This window comes from Trichosurus vulpecula, chromosome 5 (genome assembly GCF_011100635.1).
Source record: "Trichosurus vulpecula isolate mTriVul1 chromosome 5, mTriVul1.pri, whole genome shotgun sequence".
Classification (NCBI taxonomy): domain Eukaryota; kingdom Metazoa; phylum Chordata; class Mammalia; order Diprotodontia; family Phalangeridae; genus Trichosurus; species Trichosurus vulpecula.
The window spans coordinates 112,181,647-112,198,859 of record NC_050577.1 but is presented as its reverse complement, the minus strand read 5'-3'; the positions used below and the strand labels follow the sequence as shown (position 1 = coordinate 112,198,859).

At 35.5% G+C, this 17,213-nt stretch overlaps 1 protein-coding gene across 2 annotated transcripts in view; it reads left to right on the top strand.

Moving 5' to 3' along the window:
- Positions 1-17,213, top strand: part of NUP205 (nucleoporin 205) — an 82,035-nt gene that overhangs the window by 38,936 nt on the left and 25,886 nt on the right. The window contains exons 24-32 of one of the 2 annotated variants that reach the window (XM_036760379.1): positions 3,671-3,820; positions 4,833-4,907; positions 6,121-6,278; positions 6,955-7,035; positions 8,200-8,391; positions 8,745-9,027; positions 9,107-9,205; positions 16,371-16,519; positions 16,813-17,004. In XM_036760379.1, coding sequence (XP_036616274.1) covers positions 3,671-3,820; positions 4,833-4,907; positions 6,121-6,278; positions 6,955-7,035; positions 8,200-8,391; positions 8,745-9,027; positions 9,107-9,205; positions 16,371-16,519; positions 16,813-17,004 — 1,379 coding nt within the window. The remainder of the gene's footprint in view (positions 1-3,670; positions 3,821-4,832; positions 4,908-6,120; positions 6,279-6,954; positions 7,036-8,199; positions 8,392-8,744; positions 9,028-9,106; positions 9,206-16,370; positions 16,520-16,812; positions 17,005-17,213) is intronic. The other variant, XM_036760380.1, reaches the window with a different exon arrangement.

Genomic DNA, 17,213 nt, shown 5'->3' with positions numbered 1-17,213 from the left:
AGCATTTACACTGTGCCAGGTACTAAAGATACAAAGGAAACAATGAAATCATCCCTGAGCTTGAGGATCTTATATTGTATTGGGGAGACCACATAATACATATATAATATGTACAGAATAAATAAGTATATTCAGAAGAGAAACAAAAGTTAAACACAAGGTAGTTAGGGAGTAAATCCACTAATTTCATTTTAATTTGTCCACTGTCTTTTGGAGTACTACCATAATATTGGTGGAAGTTTTTTTTTTCATCTACATGGTTTAATTCTTTTTTGCATAATCTGCCATTTTTGTTTCATGGAATCAAGAATTTGAGCTTTTGAGCTTGTAGTATAAAGTTTTAAAAACCTAGCTTTTCAAGGGTATGGCTTAATTCCTACGTCAACTGTTGAGATTATGAAATTACATTTAATGGATAGGAAAATAGAAGAAAGTGCTGGGAAAATTTCAGGGGGAAATTGTGAAAAACAACTCTGTTTTTCTTTGTGTTGGTTGCAGTGAAATCACTTCAGATGATTAGATCCTTTGTGCAAAAACTAGTTCAGTGTAATACACTCCATTTATGACCTTGGTGTTAGAACATAGGACTAGTACTAGTGGTAGAGGCTAACCGAGTTATTTCATATTTTTCCTTTCTATACATGCATACACCACCTGAAGTGGTCCTGACATATATCACTTTGTCATAATGTTAATACATGATAATAATGTTCTACCCAAGTCTTCCTGCTAATCTCCAAAAACTTGTCCAGCTGAGACTGTGCCCAGTTTGGGTGTTTGCTCTTCACTCTAGCTGTCACACAGGGAGGTATGTTAAAAACTTCCCAAGTAGTTAGTTAGACCTATTTACCACCAACTGACATCTAGCCAATTCATTCTTCTGCTTAGTTGCTTGTGGAATAGGAAAGGAGAAAAGAAAAAATGAAACTTAAAAAAGGAGAAAAGAAAAAGTGGAGCTTAAAAATACAGGCAAACAACTTGCATCCCAACTAATGCATGTTCAGAATCATTGTTCCTCTTTATTCTCTTGAAAAATAGGACCCACATCTCGTAATTCCAGGCTCCAGCCCTAGTCGATTACCCGTCTACTCGTAGCACTAAGGTTTAGATCTTTTTAATTTCCTTGTTCTTATGGGAAGATTGGATGGATTATACCTTTTCCAGCTATGGATATCTTTTTTTTAAAAGAACCAACATCCAAACTCATCTTGGAGCCCTTAACTTTTATCCCAAAACACTTAATCCTACCTGCTTCCCATAATTCCCTCTGATCTTTGCTTTTTATAATAGGAATTTGACCTCCAAGGAGCCTATCTGGCATTTGTAATTTTGTTGCCATGAATTATTTGTCCCTTGCAACATTGTTTCTTTGGGTTTTTGGTTTTTTTTGTTTTTCAGATTTTTGTGATTGTTCTGTTATGTGAACCAATTAAGGATATTACTTGGGATATGCCCCTAGTTTAGGGATAAATTTTGAAGAGCGCTATATCCAAATCCATGTGAAAATTGGCCAATAGTATTCTGCTTACTATGTTTTAAAACTTCGAGTCCTGTCTTATTTGAGATTCAGTAGTGTATATTTAATAGTCATCTTCACAAATCTCAGTACACTAATTTACTCCTTTGCCATTTTAATGAGTTAAGGATCACGGGTTAACAGAACAGAAACAGGCATTCTTGTAGCTGGTAGAGGAGACTTTCCTGATGCCCCCAATTGTGAGTGCTTTCTGCCTTCTCAAAAATACTTTCTATTTCTTCTCTGTGTAATTTTTTTAGTAGATATTTAATGAAAGCTCATTGAATTGAGCTGTGAAATGTATTATGAAGACAGAAATCACAACAGAATAGATGATTCTCCACTATTATATTGAATGATACCCAAAATGTGCCTCCGTTATTTAAGTAGTTTTTTCAAATTCTCAAAAATTAATTTTAAGTTTAAAATAATATATAGCATTTATGTTATAAAATCAAACTATACAGTATCAAATTCTTTAAGTCTGATAATCATTCAGTCATCTAGAAGTATCATCTGAAATTATTTTAAAGTATTATTCATGGTTCTAGATTGATTTTAGTTAAACATTTCTACTGTTCTTGGTGCTGGAGATACAAAGAAAAAGCAAAAACAGGACTTGACCTCAAGAAGCTTACATTCTATTGGGAAATATTATATGTATGTAAATATAATATAAAGTATATTCAGCTAGTATACACTGAGGATTTAAATTTTTCTATGTCTGCATTTGCTTTTTCTTATCTGTTAAACACACTATTTTTTTCCCCAAGATGTTTATGATAGTTGTTCTAAGTGAAATATATCTTTATTGAAATTAAATGAAAATGCCTTCTTACTTAAGGTTCTTCCTCCTTACTCCCACCTCTCTTTTCCTGACTTCTTTCAAAATTCAGCTCAAATCCCACCTTCCTTTAGAGGCCTTCCCTGTTTCCCCCAGCTACTAACACCTTCCCATTGCATCATATTCCATTTACTTTGTAAATATTTTGTATATATTAGTTATTTATACATTGTCTCCCCCATTAGAATATAAGCTTCTTGAGGGCAAGGTCTTCTTTTTTTTTCCTTTCTTTGTATTCCCTGTACAGTACATGGCTCATAGTAAGTGCTTAGTAAGTGCTTGTTGAGTCACTGCCAAATAGCAGAAGGTCTGGTCTTTTTGCTTAGATTAGTTTATCTGTTTTTATGTCTGTGTATTCATTTTTGTCATTATTATTGTCATCTTCATTAATAATAGAAACATTGTTGCATAATGGATAGAGACCAAGTCTGGAGTCAGGAATACCTGGTTTTTGTCTCTGATGCATACTTAATGTGTGACCTTGAGCAAGCCACAACTTCTCAGCGCCCCCAACTAACTCTTAAGACTACACGTTACAGAGCAGTTCTTGAACTGCATAGGAATTCCTTATGCCAATAAAATTGCAGGTCAGGAGAAAAAGAAATAGATAAAAATAATCATAATAGTAGCTTTTATTTGCAGTCTTTTCAAGTTTGTAAAGCACTTTTGCACGCATTTGCTCATTAGAGATGTAGCAAAGCATAGATAGAAGGTTGGATTTGGAGTCAAACTCAGACTCATACTCTAGGCCAGGGCTGTCCAAAATGTGCTACAAGCATAGAAATTTACATAAATACTGTAGTAAATGAAGCCGAGCTACCACAGAGAAATCCTTACAAATCTCCCTTGAGTTTTTAGATGGTGATAATAATAGTGCCTGCCTCACAGTGTTGTGAGAATCAAAGGAGAGAATGTCTATAAAGCACTTTGCAAATCTTAAAGTGACATAAATGTGAGTTATTATTAAATCCTCACAATACCCTGTGAGGCAGGTATCATATATATACATATATACATACACATATACATATGTGTATGTATATATGTATATATATATATATGTCCTATTTTAACGATGAGGACACAGGATCAGAGGTTCTCACTTGCTTATCACACACAACTAGCAGTATCTGAAGTATGACTCAGACTTGTCTTTCCTGACTCAAAATCCAGGGCTTGCTCTTCTACCCCATGTTGATTTATTAAACCATTATCATTATGCTGAGAAAACATTTCCCCATCTATATTTCATTATTTTATTTTTTTCCTATGCGGGTTGCCTTTTACCCACTCATGTTTTTGACTTATAGAATATGAAATATCCATGCTGAACCAAATGTCATGGCTTATGAAGACTGCCTCAATAGAGCTAAGAGTAACTTCTCTTAATCGCCAGCGTTCTCACACTCAAAGACTTCTGCACCTGTTGCTAGATGATATGCCAGTCAAACCCTACTCAGGTGAATTAAGAATTTGGCAGTTTTACTGTGTTATTTAAGTGTATATTGCAGGGTGTACTACTCCTACTTTCCACATATAGACACTTTAAGGTAGGTTATAGAGCTTTTTTAGTTTTTAATGTTTTTAAAATAATTATTAACTTTGCAACGTGCTACATGTATGTACCATTTGTACATTATGAGGGCCCCTCTGCTTGAAGACCTAGGTTTATGAACCGTTGTGGTACACTTTGCATTTGTGATACTTGCATTGATAACACATTTAAAAACATAGTTTAGGTATAATAACCACTTCTTTGGATAGATTTCGTCTTACACAGTTAACTCTTTCACATTGTGACTTTCCCCATCATGGTTTTGATAAATCACAGTTTAGCATAAGAAATTAAATGGGAATTTTGGAGGAGTTTTGCAGAAGCCACAGATGGCACTCAAAGACTAGCAGATGACACAGAGTATATGACCAAATACTTAACCCAAATTTTACAATAAGATAGTGTAAACACTCCATAAAAGAAAAAGAAAACATTCAGACTTCTTCTGTGGTATGAAGGGAGGGCCAGAAAACTTTATGCAGATTTTCCAGATCTTGGGCTAACTCCCCTCTATGTAGAAGGGATAACTGTACTTTTTTAGAATTAAGTTTCTTTTGAATTTTAAAATAGCTCCCTTAGGGAAGAGTAATGGCTAGAGAGTGAGATATGGGAGGTAACAGTTCTTAATCACTAAAACAAATAGTTTGTCTTTGTGTTCATGTTGCCTGCTTACAAAGGGGCTTATGATAGCTTATGTGATTGAAATTTATATGTGTATATATGTATTTAGACCTATCTTTGTATCTAAACTGAATAACCCTAAGTTAGTAGTAATTTTTAAAAAACTATCTCTTGGAGTTTAATTAGTTACCTTGAAATAAAAGACTGTCTTTGATGATTAGTCCATTTAGCATTGTTACTGAAGTAAGTGTATTTTTGAAATTTTTATATTTTTTGTTCCTTTTCTAATTCTGTAGCAGATGGTGAAGGAGGAATAGAAGATGAAAATAGGTCTGTCAGTGGGTTCCTTCACTTTGATACTGCCACGAAAGGTAAAGCCCTTTGGACTTTTTAAAGATAATTTATTTTCTAATCATGATCTTTTCTAAAGTCATTTCAGTAAGCTAATGGGAGAATTCTTCTTAGTGGGAATAGATAAGTTATACACAAGAGTTATTTGTCATCTAAATATCAGTAATTTGGAACTTTGAAGTAGAAGGAAATGAGATGGTAAAAGTATATTGAAAATGCGAAAGATTGAAATAGAAATTTAAGACCTCAGGTACAGCCTAACACAATCTTCAGCCTTTGGTATAATATGTCTTCTTAACCCTAGCTCCATCATGGCATGGAATATTTAAGAATCCAGCCATTGTGTATAAACTAAAAGGAAACCTTTTGTTGAACTGGGGTACTGTGGGCTTGCCATCATACTGGTGTTAGCATAGCTTCCTTTTGGGCAGTTGATGCATGGTTGAAACTGGCATTGGTGGCAAGAAAGCAGAAAGTTTAAAGATATTGATTCCAACAGAAGTGATAAGAAAGCCTGCTTGAGCATCAGGGTCTTATGAGTTGGAATAGGTATTGAGAATGGAAGATAAGAGGAAAGACTTGGGAACCATATTGTAGTTGGGCAGTGGGAAAAAGTGAGACATATTATAGTGGGCATTATATAATTAGTGAGATTTCTAGTAATACATGCAAGTAGATAGATAATATAGCAATTAGCAAGGTTTGAGAACATTAGAAGTGGCTGGTGACCTTGAATATTGTAAATTCATGCACCATTTCAGTATGTAATACATATGATAACTTAGAAAATGGAGACTAGCTTTTGTGGATCTACTGTCTTTCTGTGGGGAGATAAAAATTCTAGGAAAGGTAGAAATTTCCATCAGGCATCATAGCTATATGAAATCAAAAAATTCTGAAGATGGGGAGAGGTGGGTACTGTCAGACTGGAATTTACTTAGGGGTTTAGCCTAGTAGCAGAAAGAAGCCACATAGAACTAATACTGTGCGTGTTCACACTGGGAAGAGTGGTTGAGGGCCATGTAGACTGCCCCCTTGACCTTCAAATGTTTAATACTTTATGGCAGCTGCCTCCTTAAACACATGCATGTTGACCTTTGGTAAATTGTTTAATATGTTCTAGGGTTAGAGATGTTCCTGTTGCTTTAGCTCTTATTAACAATGACCTTTTTAAATAAAGATTTTATGTAGTTGGTTTTTTTTCTTGAACAAAATTGACTTTATCTTTCCTAGTACGTCGGAAAATACTAAGTATTTTGGATTCAATTGACTTCAGCCAAGAGATTCCTGAGCCTTTGCAGTTGGATTTCTTTGATCGTGCTCAGATTGAACAAGTTATTGCCAACTGTGAACACAAGAATTTGAGGGGGCAGACAGTTTGCAATGTCAAGGTAAGTAATGGTTTGACTTAGCTACCATGTCAAAGTGGTTGGACACATGATCATGCAGAAGTTTTCTGACTCCACTTCCCATGTGTAAAGTAGCCATGTAGAATGTAGAAGTACATTTGTGTGCCTTCTTCCTTCCCCTAAATATTCCCCATCTCTAGTTATCGTCATGGTAGTTGATCCACCCAACAACAGTTGTGAAGTACTTGGAAGCATTTTATCATTTGTAGACAGAGGTAATGGATCTTACCATTTTGCTGTAAATATTAAGAAGATCCACAGAACTTTGCCACCAACAACATGCCATAGAGAAAGCTTGGAGATACTCTTTTCACTTTACAAATTTCTGTCTTGAAATTGTATACACTTGTGCTGACACTTTTTTAGATAACTCTGTGTGTGTGTGTGTGTGTGTGTGTGTGTGTGTGTGTGTAAACCTAGCAATCTATAGATATATGTAGCTGAGCTTTTCACTGTCTCCCTCTCTAGTAGAAAGAACTTCTTGAAAGTAGGGACGGTCTTGTTTTCATCTCCCAGCATGCTAGGAATAGTTGGCTCTTAGTAAGTGATTGTTGAACTGAATTAGAGCAGCTCCTGATCATTGATTGACTTTTAAATTCTAATTTATCCGTGTGTCAAAACAATAACTTTGTTTCTCCCTCCTTCCCTAAATATCTAGCTTCTCCACAGGGTTCTTGTGGCAGAGGTAAATGCTCTTCAGGGTATGGCAGCTATAGGCCAGAGACCTTTGCTTATGGAGGTAAGACCTGTTAACTTAAATTTTAAATTACTTATTCTCAAATAGCATGAAGTTTGGATGAGGAAAAGAAAAAAAAGGAGTTAAAGAGGGCATGTACGTGAAAAGATCAGTTTAATTTTTAATAGGTAATTTTTCACATGATAAACTTAAACTTAGTGAGGTATTTACCTAGTTTGGCAGGTAGTAGAGATATTCTATTGAATAGTATGATATGCATATTAGTTAGACAGCTAAATGGCTTAAAAAGTAAGACATAGAAATGTTTAATGGGACCTAGAGAATTAAAGATGTATTCCTGATGAGAATATTTGGTATTGATGATGCTGCTGTTACAGTCTTTGTTGTCAGTTGAGTAAATGTCCTGTTTTCATAGCTCAGGTGATGTGATTACTGAGTCAAGCATCAACATTTTATTCACTTGATGTTATCAAAAGTTTAAAGGATAAAACCGTTTCTAGTTAAGTAACTTCTTAACTAGTCAAAAGGTTAAATGTCAAAGGTATTTCTTTAATTTTTAACTTTGGAACCAATTAGCTGAATTTTATACCCATGTCTGATATGTGAGAGTAAATGATGTGTATCTGGTTTCTGACAGGACATAGATCAAGGGTTGAGCTTTCTGAAGTGGCATGCTAAGTCTTCATTCATTCATTCCTTAATAAAAAGGGTGAGGGAGAAGATGGTGATGGTGATGGTGGTGGTGGTGTGACTCTTATTCACAAGCAGTCACCATCAGATGGGAGTTTGGTAGTAGTGGCGCACATGGAGAGCCTACCCAAAGGGACAGATGTATCCTTGGACTTCTCAGAAACCTAGTTACCCAGGAGGAGGGGGAGGATGGAGCTATGTCCCTTTTTATGCGCTTGCTTAAAATTCCTTTCTTCACTTTTACGATATGTGATATATTGTGCTGGCTGATGGTATAGGTAGTGTTTTTCTAGGAAACAGGTATTGCCTACAGTATTGTAGTTTGGTTTCATCTCCAGCTAGGCAGGTGGGGGCAGAAGGGAGAAGGGAGATAGTTGAGATAGTAGTGGCCTAACTTTCTACTATATATCTAGCTTAATCAGTCATGACGCTCCAATGGATCCTAGGGCCTACTTCGTTTGGCCATGTTTGCTTCTGTACTAACCTATGACTTCTTTTTAATTTCTGGATCTTTAGGAAATCAGCACTATCCTACAGTATGTTGTGGGCAGAAATAAATTGTTGCAGTGCCTTCATGCAAAACGACACGCATTAGAGTCATGGAGGCAGCTGGTAGAAATAATTTTGACTGCTTGTCCTCAGGACCTCATACAGGCAGAGGATAGGCAACTGATCATTCGTGACCTCCTACAAGATGTACATGATAAGGTAATAATCTCCTACATCACCAAATCCATTAGTGTTTTTTCAGATATGAATGAAGCTTGATAATAAATAGATGCTCTTAACTTTATTTTATTATAGGATAGGGCACACTAATTATTAAAGGACTTTTCTTTGTGAGGTCAAATAGAACAGATTGTGCTGGTCTGGACTTAGTTCATTATATTTAAATCTTCCTCCAAGTTACTTTTTTTCCCCTTTAAACTACGTAGTTTTATCTTTTTACTTTTGCAGTAGTTGAAAAGATCATAGGACCGATGGCCAGTACATAAAGATACTCTGATTACAGCTGAAAGTATGAGCCCCATCTTTTGTTTTTTCCTCTTTTCCTCTTTAAGATCCTGGATGATGAGGCAGCCCAAGAGTTAATGCCAGTTGTTGCGGGAGCTGTGTTTACCCTGACTGCTCATTTGAGCCAGTCTGTACGGACAGAGCAAAAGCAGCCCCAGCCAGCGCCCCTCACTGCTGCAGGGCCTGCAGAGTCCCAGTTTGTTTTGATGCTTGATAGTTCTTTCACCTCGCCACCTGCCCCAGACTGCATGGCCATCGGGTTTGCTTCTATTGGAGATTCCTCACTTCACATCATATTGAAGAAACTCTTAGACTTCATTTTGAAAACAGGTTCTTAAGTATTTTTACACATAATTTTGTATGTCAGCTTGTATATTTAAGAGGCTTAAACTCTGCTTTTTCTCACCAGGTGGTGGGTTCCAACGAGTGAGGACACACCTGTATGGCTCTTTGCTTTATTATTTACAGATGGCCCAGAGGCCAGATGAACCAGATACTTTAGAAGCAGGTAAAAAAATTTGGATTCCTGATTTTGTTTTTCTTTTTAAGAACAATTTCTTAACTGTATCTTTAAGTATATTAGTGAAGCATTTAGTACAAATTTCAGGTGGTGGTCATTATAATTCATAGAAAGGCAGTGTGATAAAGTGGAAAGGGCGCTCACTCAGTTTGGGGCCAGAAGACTTGTGCTGTAATGCTGCTTCTGCCACTTGTGCTCTGTGTGACTTTAGGCAAGGCATTTAATCTCTCTGGTTCTTTTTTCATCTGTAAAATAAAAGGGTTGAACTAGATAAGCCATTCTAGTCCTGAGTCATAAGAATCCTAACTGGGAATCTCTGGTCTTGAAAAATATATTAAAATTTAATAAAGCATAATTGGGCTGTTTATAGTATCATCATAATGGATAGTAATTAACCTAGGGCCAGAATCACCATGCTGTTTATTAAATTGATCAGAAATGGTTTCTGGTCTTTGAATGCTTTTCTTTGCCCTTCTTTTAAAAATCTTATTTTTCTAATGTTTAGATGAGATGGGTTTTTTGAAACCTACCGCTTATATAGTGCATAAGTTATCTTGTGCTATAGAAACAACTAAATATGCCAAACAACTTGTAACCAAATAATAGATGGGTTCATAGGAAAAGAAGTTTACATATTCATTCATTATATTTGTCCTCTTTTTATATTATAGCACTTAAAGATATATGATTTATTCATGTTTGTACTCCTTCCATCTTCTCCATGAGTTGCCATGGCCCAAAATTCCATTGCTTGGTGTCTAACCTCTGAGTTAGTCTCTCTATTTAGTCCATGCTCTTCAGAAACATGGTGTATTTCTGGGCCTTTCCTTAGAACAATTCCAGTTTCCCAGGCCCAATCAGCTTATGTCCTGCTGATGTATATTCAGAAAACCTGGGAGTTAGCTCCATGCCATGCTAAGGCAGTGAAGGCCAGGCAGCAAGCTTATGCTCGGCTCTGTGTCAAGTGCAGGTGACCCAGAAAAGGTACAGAACAGTCCTTTCTCTCCAGAAGCTCACAGGCTCATGGATTTATAGGGATAGAAAAGACCTCCTAGTCATCTAGTCCAAACACCTTCTTTTACAGATGAGGAAACAAAGCGTCAGAGAAGTGAAGGGATTTGTCCTGAGTCCCGTAGGTACATGTTATAGAGCTGACTCTAAATCCATTGTTCTTTCCAATGTACCATGCATACTCTAAAGTGACTCTTAAGGTAGTTAAAAGGGGTAGAAATGTTGCAGCACATAGCTAATGCAGTCATCCCTCAACATGCATGGGGGTTAGGGGCACAGGACCCCACTCAATGTGAAAAACCACAAATAACTCTGGGCCTTTATTTTGAATAATTCTGATCATTTGTTTAACACAAAACAAGTAAAATAACATACTGTACCCATAAAAAAGTTGCACTTTTTACATGAGATTAATATCTTACACACCATGCAGAGTTTTTACAGCCGCTGGTGTAGCTGTAGCACTTGCTTTGCAGATTTCCTTCTCCTAGGAAAAGTGAAGATTACAACAATCATTGTGGGAGAAAATTACATGACTGGGTCTGGCTGATAAAGAGACAAAGAGGATGTATTCCCCAAAAGAGTACATAGCCCACCATTATTTAGTACACTGAAACTTTTAACTAAATTTAACTATGTAAAATAAATTTATGCATATATGCTTTTGTTAGTAAATGATAGAATAGATGAATAATATACAGTATTTATGCATTTAAGACTTACTGAATTCTTTTTAGTTTTCTTTATATATACATGTGTCATCTATGATTTTTTGCAGTATGCCTCAAATCTCCAAAAGTTCACCTTTAATAATCAATGGCCAACCCTCGAATAACCAAAACCATGAATGTGAAACCTGTGAATGTCAAGGGATTCCGGTACTTGCTGGTTTCCTATATGATTCAGAGAGCTTCTTTAAAATCGTTTGTGTTTTTCATAGATATATTTCAGCACTTAAAGGATCTGTGATTTTCATTGGTGTGGATTCTTCTTGACACAGATCCAAGTAATCTACACGTTGGTAGATAGTCTTTGAGAGGTAGCAGTCCCCAAAAGATTTATCAACTAAGGCCAACATGGTCAAGAACCGCTCTGCACTTAGCTAGACTAGTCTTTGGACAGTAGACATAAAAGTCTATCGCCAGACCCATAGTTTTCCAGAATGGTAGGCCTTAGCAGACCTTTTACTCTGCCTTGGAAAGTCTTTGGCCAACTTTATGCTATAATCAAGCATCAGGACAAGTGCTTTTCTCCCAGAAGAAATGGTAGAGACAGTATTCCTACTGTTCCATGTTTTCCTTTTTGTCACTGCTTAACAGAACTTAAGTTTTCTTTTTTATTAAATTAATTTATTTTTAGTTTTAGTTGACAACATTCAGTTCCTCAAGTTTTTGAGTTTTAAATTTTCTCCCCTTCCCTCGCCTCCCCCCTCCCACCCAAGATGGCATGCAATCCAATATACCTTCACACTAAACATATTTTCACCGCAGTCAAGTTGTAAAGAAGAACTGTAACCAATGGAATGAACCACGAGAAAGAAGAAACAAAACAAGCAAAAACAAAACCAAACAAAAAAAAGAGAACAAATAGTTTGCTTCGATCTACATTCAGACTCTGTAATTCTTTCTCTGGATAGGAATTGCTTTTTCCATCATGAGTCTTGGAGTTGTCTTTGAACCTTGCATTGCTGAGAAGAGACAAGTCTATCAAAGTTAGTCATCAGAGTTACCGTGTGTCTGTAATCGTGTATAATGTTCTCCTGGTTCTTCTCTCACTCAACATCAGATCAAGCTTATTATGAAGTCTGTCTTCTCCTCATTTCTTATAGCACAATAGTATTCTATTACATTCATATACCACAACTTGTTTAGCCATTTCCCAATTGATGGGCATCCCCTTGATTTCCAATTCTTTGCCACCACAAAAAGAGCCGCTATAAATATTTTTTAACATGCGAGTCCTTTCCCAAGAACTAAGTTTTTTTTGAGGAGAAAAGGATTACCACAGTCATCCATAGTGGCTGCTTGCTGATTGAGTTGGAATATGGTCAGTCACTAGTTCACCACTTGGTGTCACCCACCAGCTTGTTGTTTCAAATAAATTTTAAAAATCTCATTCAATTAAGTTGTAACAACAGTGGAAGAACTGTAAAAGAGAAAATTTCTTGTTTCTTAATTTTGAATGTTGTACTTTTAGGGTAATTCCATCCCATTTCATTGGTTTTTAAAAACCAATGCCCTTATGATCCATATACGTATGTCATAGTTAAATATTTAATTAGTTCTAGTAATCAGAAACGAAAATTTTTGTTATGAAATTAAAGACAAAAACAGAAGTTAAACATGGTACATGGGACAATAATGTTGGATTATCTCAAACATGACAGTTTTCGTGATCATTCATAGATACTGATCTACATATACATATATACCAGTGATTTTTAAAGCTGCCAATTTTGAGACTTTGCTTTAGGTCCTATGCTTAGGGTTGCTTTTGTCCTTGTTAATTTCATAACAGAAAACTTTTCTTCTTGTTATTAGAACTAATTAATCATTTAATTATATACTTATACCCTGTTTGAGAGGCAGCTGGGTGCATTGGATAGAGTGCTGGTCCTGGAGATAAGAAAGCCTGAGTTCAAATTCAGCCTCAGAGACTTGCCCTCTGTATGACCCTGGGCAAGTCACTTCATCTCTCTTTGCCTCAGTTTCCTCAGCTATAATGTGGAGATAAAAATAGCACCTCCCAGGGTTGTTGTGAAGATCAAATGAGAAAATATTCGTTCAAAAAAGCCCTTAGCACAGTTTCTGGCACATAGTAGTTACTATATAAGTACTTATTCCCTTCCCTTCCTTGTTTGGCATCTTTTTACTTTGTTGTTTTAGTTTATTTTTATAGTGAGTTACATAGAGCAAACATTAGCTGTAATATATGGAAAAATAGAAAATACTGAAAGATAAAGAAGAATTCACAGTTAGATAATAAGGACTTGGGAGTCAAGGTTAGCTCTTCTGACTCTTAGCATCATGATGTGATTTGGATCACTGGGCCTAGCACTCTTGAAGTCATGATGATGTTGAGACCTCTGTAATATTTATCTGCTTAATGAACTAATTCTCTTTCTTTTAAGTCTTGAGGGCACTATGTCACTAACATAGTCATATCAATAGGACATTTTGTAATTTCAAAAAAAAAAAATATATATATATATATATATATGTGTGTATATATGGCATTGCCTCTACAAATATATATTTCCCTGGCATAGTTTCCATAGACTTTATATCCAGGATCTCCTGTTCTCTTTATTTTTTTCTTTGACTGTTTCCTTTGAATTAGTTACCAGTAGAATAAAATTAGTGCAATGTGTGAATTATTAATTGGCACTATGTTTGCATTTCTTTTCATTATTTTAATTTATTGTTAGTGTTCTATATAAATGGATCTTTGAAAATATTCAAAAGTTGCAGTAATATTGGTAGTTGAAAAAATAACTTTTAAATCAAATTTAAATTTATTGTACATTAATTAGTAAAACTAACATAGAAAGTGATTTGAAGACTTTAATTTTTTCTTCACTTCCAGCAGAGCAATTATTCTTTGTCCTCTACAGTTATGCTTGCTTTTGCATAATATTAATTTTGTTTCATTCTTCTTTTTTAATTCCATTGAAGTTGAAGTTTGCCAAACAGAGTAAAACCAGCCATGCTGTTTTCAAACATGATAGTTGAAGCTGTGTCTATTCTTCTGTTTTCCAAGAACTCATTGTTCAGTCTTTGGTTCATATGTGATTAAAAATTGGTATCTAAGTTGTCAGCCTTAACGCTTAGATTTTTTATTAATTAAGAGCATTTTCATGCAGTAGTAGTTTCCCAGAGGTAGGGTGAAGTGGTGGAATCACTAAATTTACTCTTCTGAGAAAACATTGACCCTTTTTTCAGATGTTGTCAAATGTTTGCATACATATGAATGGTTTTATTTTTATTTACTTTTAACATGAAGGAAGCTGTTTTTAGAGGAATTTAAGGAGCTAGGTGGCACAGTGGGTAGAGTGCCAGACCTGGAGTCAGGAAGGCTTATCGACATTAGCTGTGTGACCCTGGGCAAGTCACTTTACTGTTTGTCTCAATTTCCTCATCTGTTGTAAAGTGAGCTGGAGAAGGAAATGGCAAACTACTCCAGTGTGTTTGCCAAGAAAACCTCAAATGGGGTCATCAAGAGTTGGGCACGAGTGAAATGAATGAACAACAACAGCAACAACAAGGTAGCGGTGAAATGCAAAATAAATTGAAGGATAAAGAAAGATTTATGTAAAGGAAAACAATTTGAGCCTGTTATAGTGATCTCCATGAATTTGCCTTTTTTTCTTGTCTTAATTTTCTTTTATGTGTTCTGAATTTAATGAACACTAAAAAAGAACATTTCCATATCCAGTATAGGAACAGAAAAGTAAGATCATATTTGAGATTTGAATCTCTGTTATGAACAGAATGCCTTTAAACGTATAGTAAATTTAACATGCTACTTTCAAAACTGCCCATGTCAATTTACCTTTTAAAATCTTGCTGTTTTACAGAATGGGAAGTGCAGGATTCGTTGTACAAAAACTTTCAGATAGAAAATAGTGGTGTAATAAAGAGCTGGATTTGGAATCCAAGGATCTGGCTTTAAATCATGGTTCTCCCACTTACCACCTTCGTGATCTTGGTTAAGTTACTTCCCCTTTTTGAGTCTCAGTATCTTCATTTGCTGTAAAATGAGAGGGTTGGACTAGATGATAAAGGTCTCTTCTAGGTCTAAATCTGTGCTTCTTTAATAAGCTTTGTTACCTCTTCATCCCCTTGTATTACTCTTAATAGGCATGTTCTCTCAAAAAATAAATCTCTAATTTTGGGATGACCATCTTTCATGCTCAGTGTAATCTTTGAGGCTAACTCCCACTGGTCAGATATGCTTGTTTTCTAGATAACCTCATTAAGAACTTTTGAAAAATCTTTGACTTTGGGTCTCTCTAACAGATGATGATTATATTGTAAATTGTGAAAAGTAGTTCCCAATTTACTGTAAAATAGTATTCCAAAGGTTTGTTTTCAGGTTGATTGCTTGGGCCTCAGAATCCATTTTCCTATAGACTCAGTGTTGTAAATAGTGATTAGCTCTCTAGGTCAGCCCACACCACCCAATGAATCTATTATAATGCATCCGAAATACATTACTAATAGTTGTTATCCTTTATATGTGTTATACTTACTATATGGGTTTACCTTAGTCCTTAGATTTCATTCAACCTTCCTATTTTACAGATAAGAAAACTGAGACCTAGAGAAGTTAAGTGACTTTCCCCAGAATCACATAATAAAAAAATGCAGCCGGGATGCTAAATCCAGTGCATTTTCTACCACACATCACTGCCATATAATAGTGTTTCTGTGGGAAAATGCATTCAGCAACACATCTCTCCCCTTATTCAGAGTGGAGCCTTCCTTATTGTATGTCACCTGAAGAGAGGACAGCAGTTTATACCAGTATAAGAGATGTTACATATACAAATCATCCTTCACATTTTCCAAATTGGGTCACAAAAACCAGTTTCTTTTTAAGAAAGCTTGGTATTATGGATTTTAACTTCCCTGATGCGCATTTTTACAAGAGGGTTTTAATTGGAAATTGTAATCCCTCGGTTATGATATTATCTTTGAACTCTAGTGAATCTTAAAAATATCTTTGCAATTCTTTTAAACATAAAGTTTTAACCAGAAATTGGAGAAAAAAATAGATCACAGTAACTTTTTATAAAATTGCATATAAATCATTCCAGGCAATTCTGGGGGTCTCAAGAAAAAGAGATTCCACAGCAACATGATCATGGCTTTCTAGTTATACTGGATTCTTCTAACACATTATTCTTCTAACACATTTTAGTTCCTCTAAAAATAATTAATATGTTTTTATTGATTTTATTGCAATCTCAGTGGATGCTTATGGGATATATAGTGTTCTCTGAACTTAGTTGCTCTAGACTCATTGATTATGCCTTTAAAATGATGAAAATTTATTTTGCAGTTCTCTATAGAAAGTATATTCATAAAATAGATTTGTCCTTTTGGCAAAAGTTTGATTTTCTATTTCCTTGCTTTTTTAGCCAAGAAGACCATGTGGGAACGACTAACAGCACCTGAAGATGCTTTCAGTAAATTACAACGAGAAAATATAGCTATCATTGAGAGTTATGGAGCAGCCCTTATGGAAGTAGTCTGTCGAGATGCCTGTGATGGTCATGAGATTGGAAGAGTAAATTAAGCCCTAATTTTTTATCTGAAATAAGAAATTCATTTGCTTGTATATAAATGTAGATCAATTTGAAAATTATTGCAATATGATGAGACTTATTTTCTGGATTATTATAAGGTATATGTTATGTGGTGTGATTGGGAAGTTGAATTCTGGTTAGGGGAGAGTTACTATATATGTGTATACAGTAATCTCCTTTTATTATAAACTTCTGATATGTAAATAGTATTCTTTTTAGTTATATTAAAAACTTTGTGAATCATCTCTGTGGTTTTTATTTATATTCTCTTTAGATGTTGGCCCTGGCCTTGCTGGACCGGATTGTTTCTGTAGATAAACAGCAGCAGTGGCTCTTGTATCTTTCCAACAGTGGCTACTTGAAGGTGCTTGTGGACAGCCTAGTGGAAGACGACCTAACCCTACAGAGCTTGCTTACTCCCCAACCTCCTCTTTTGAAAGCTCTCTATACTTACGAATCCAAAATGGTGAGTAAGCTCTGTGATAGCATTTAGTTTCATTCAGCCAGTGGGAGTGAATTACAGCTCCATGGGCAGGGTTTACAGACCTACAAAAGATAACTCAGTACTATGTTTTAAATGTTATTTTCCATCATATGAGTTGTAGCTATCACCAAGGAATTTTAAAGTTTGGGGTTATAGTATCTAGAGTTGGTAGGGACTTTAGAGATCATTTA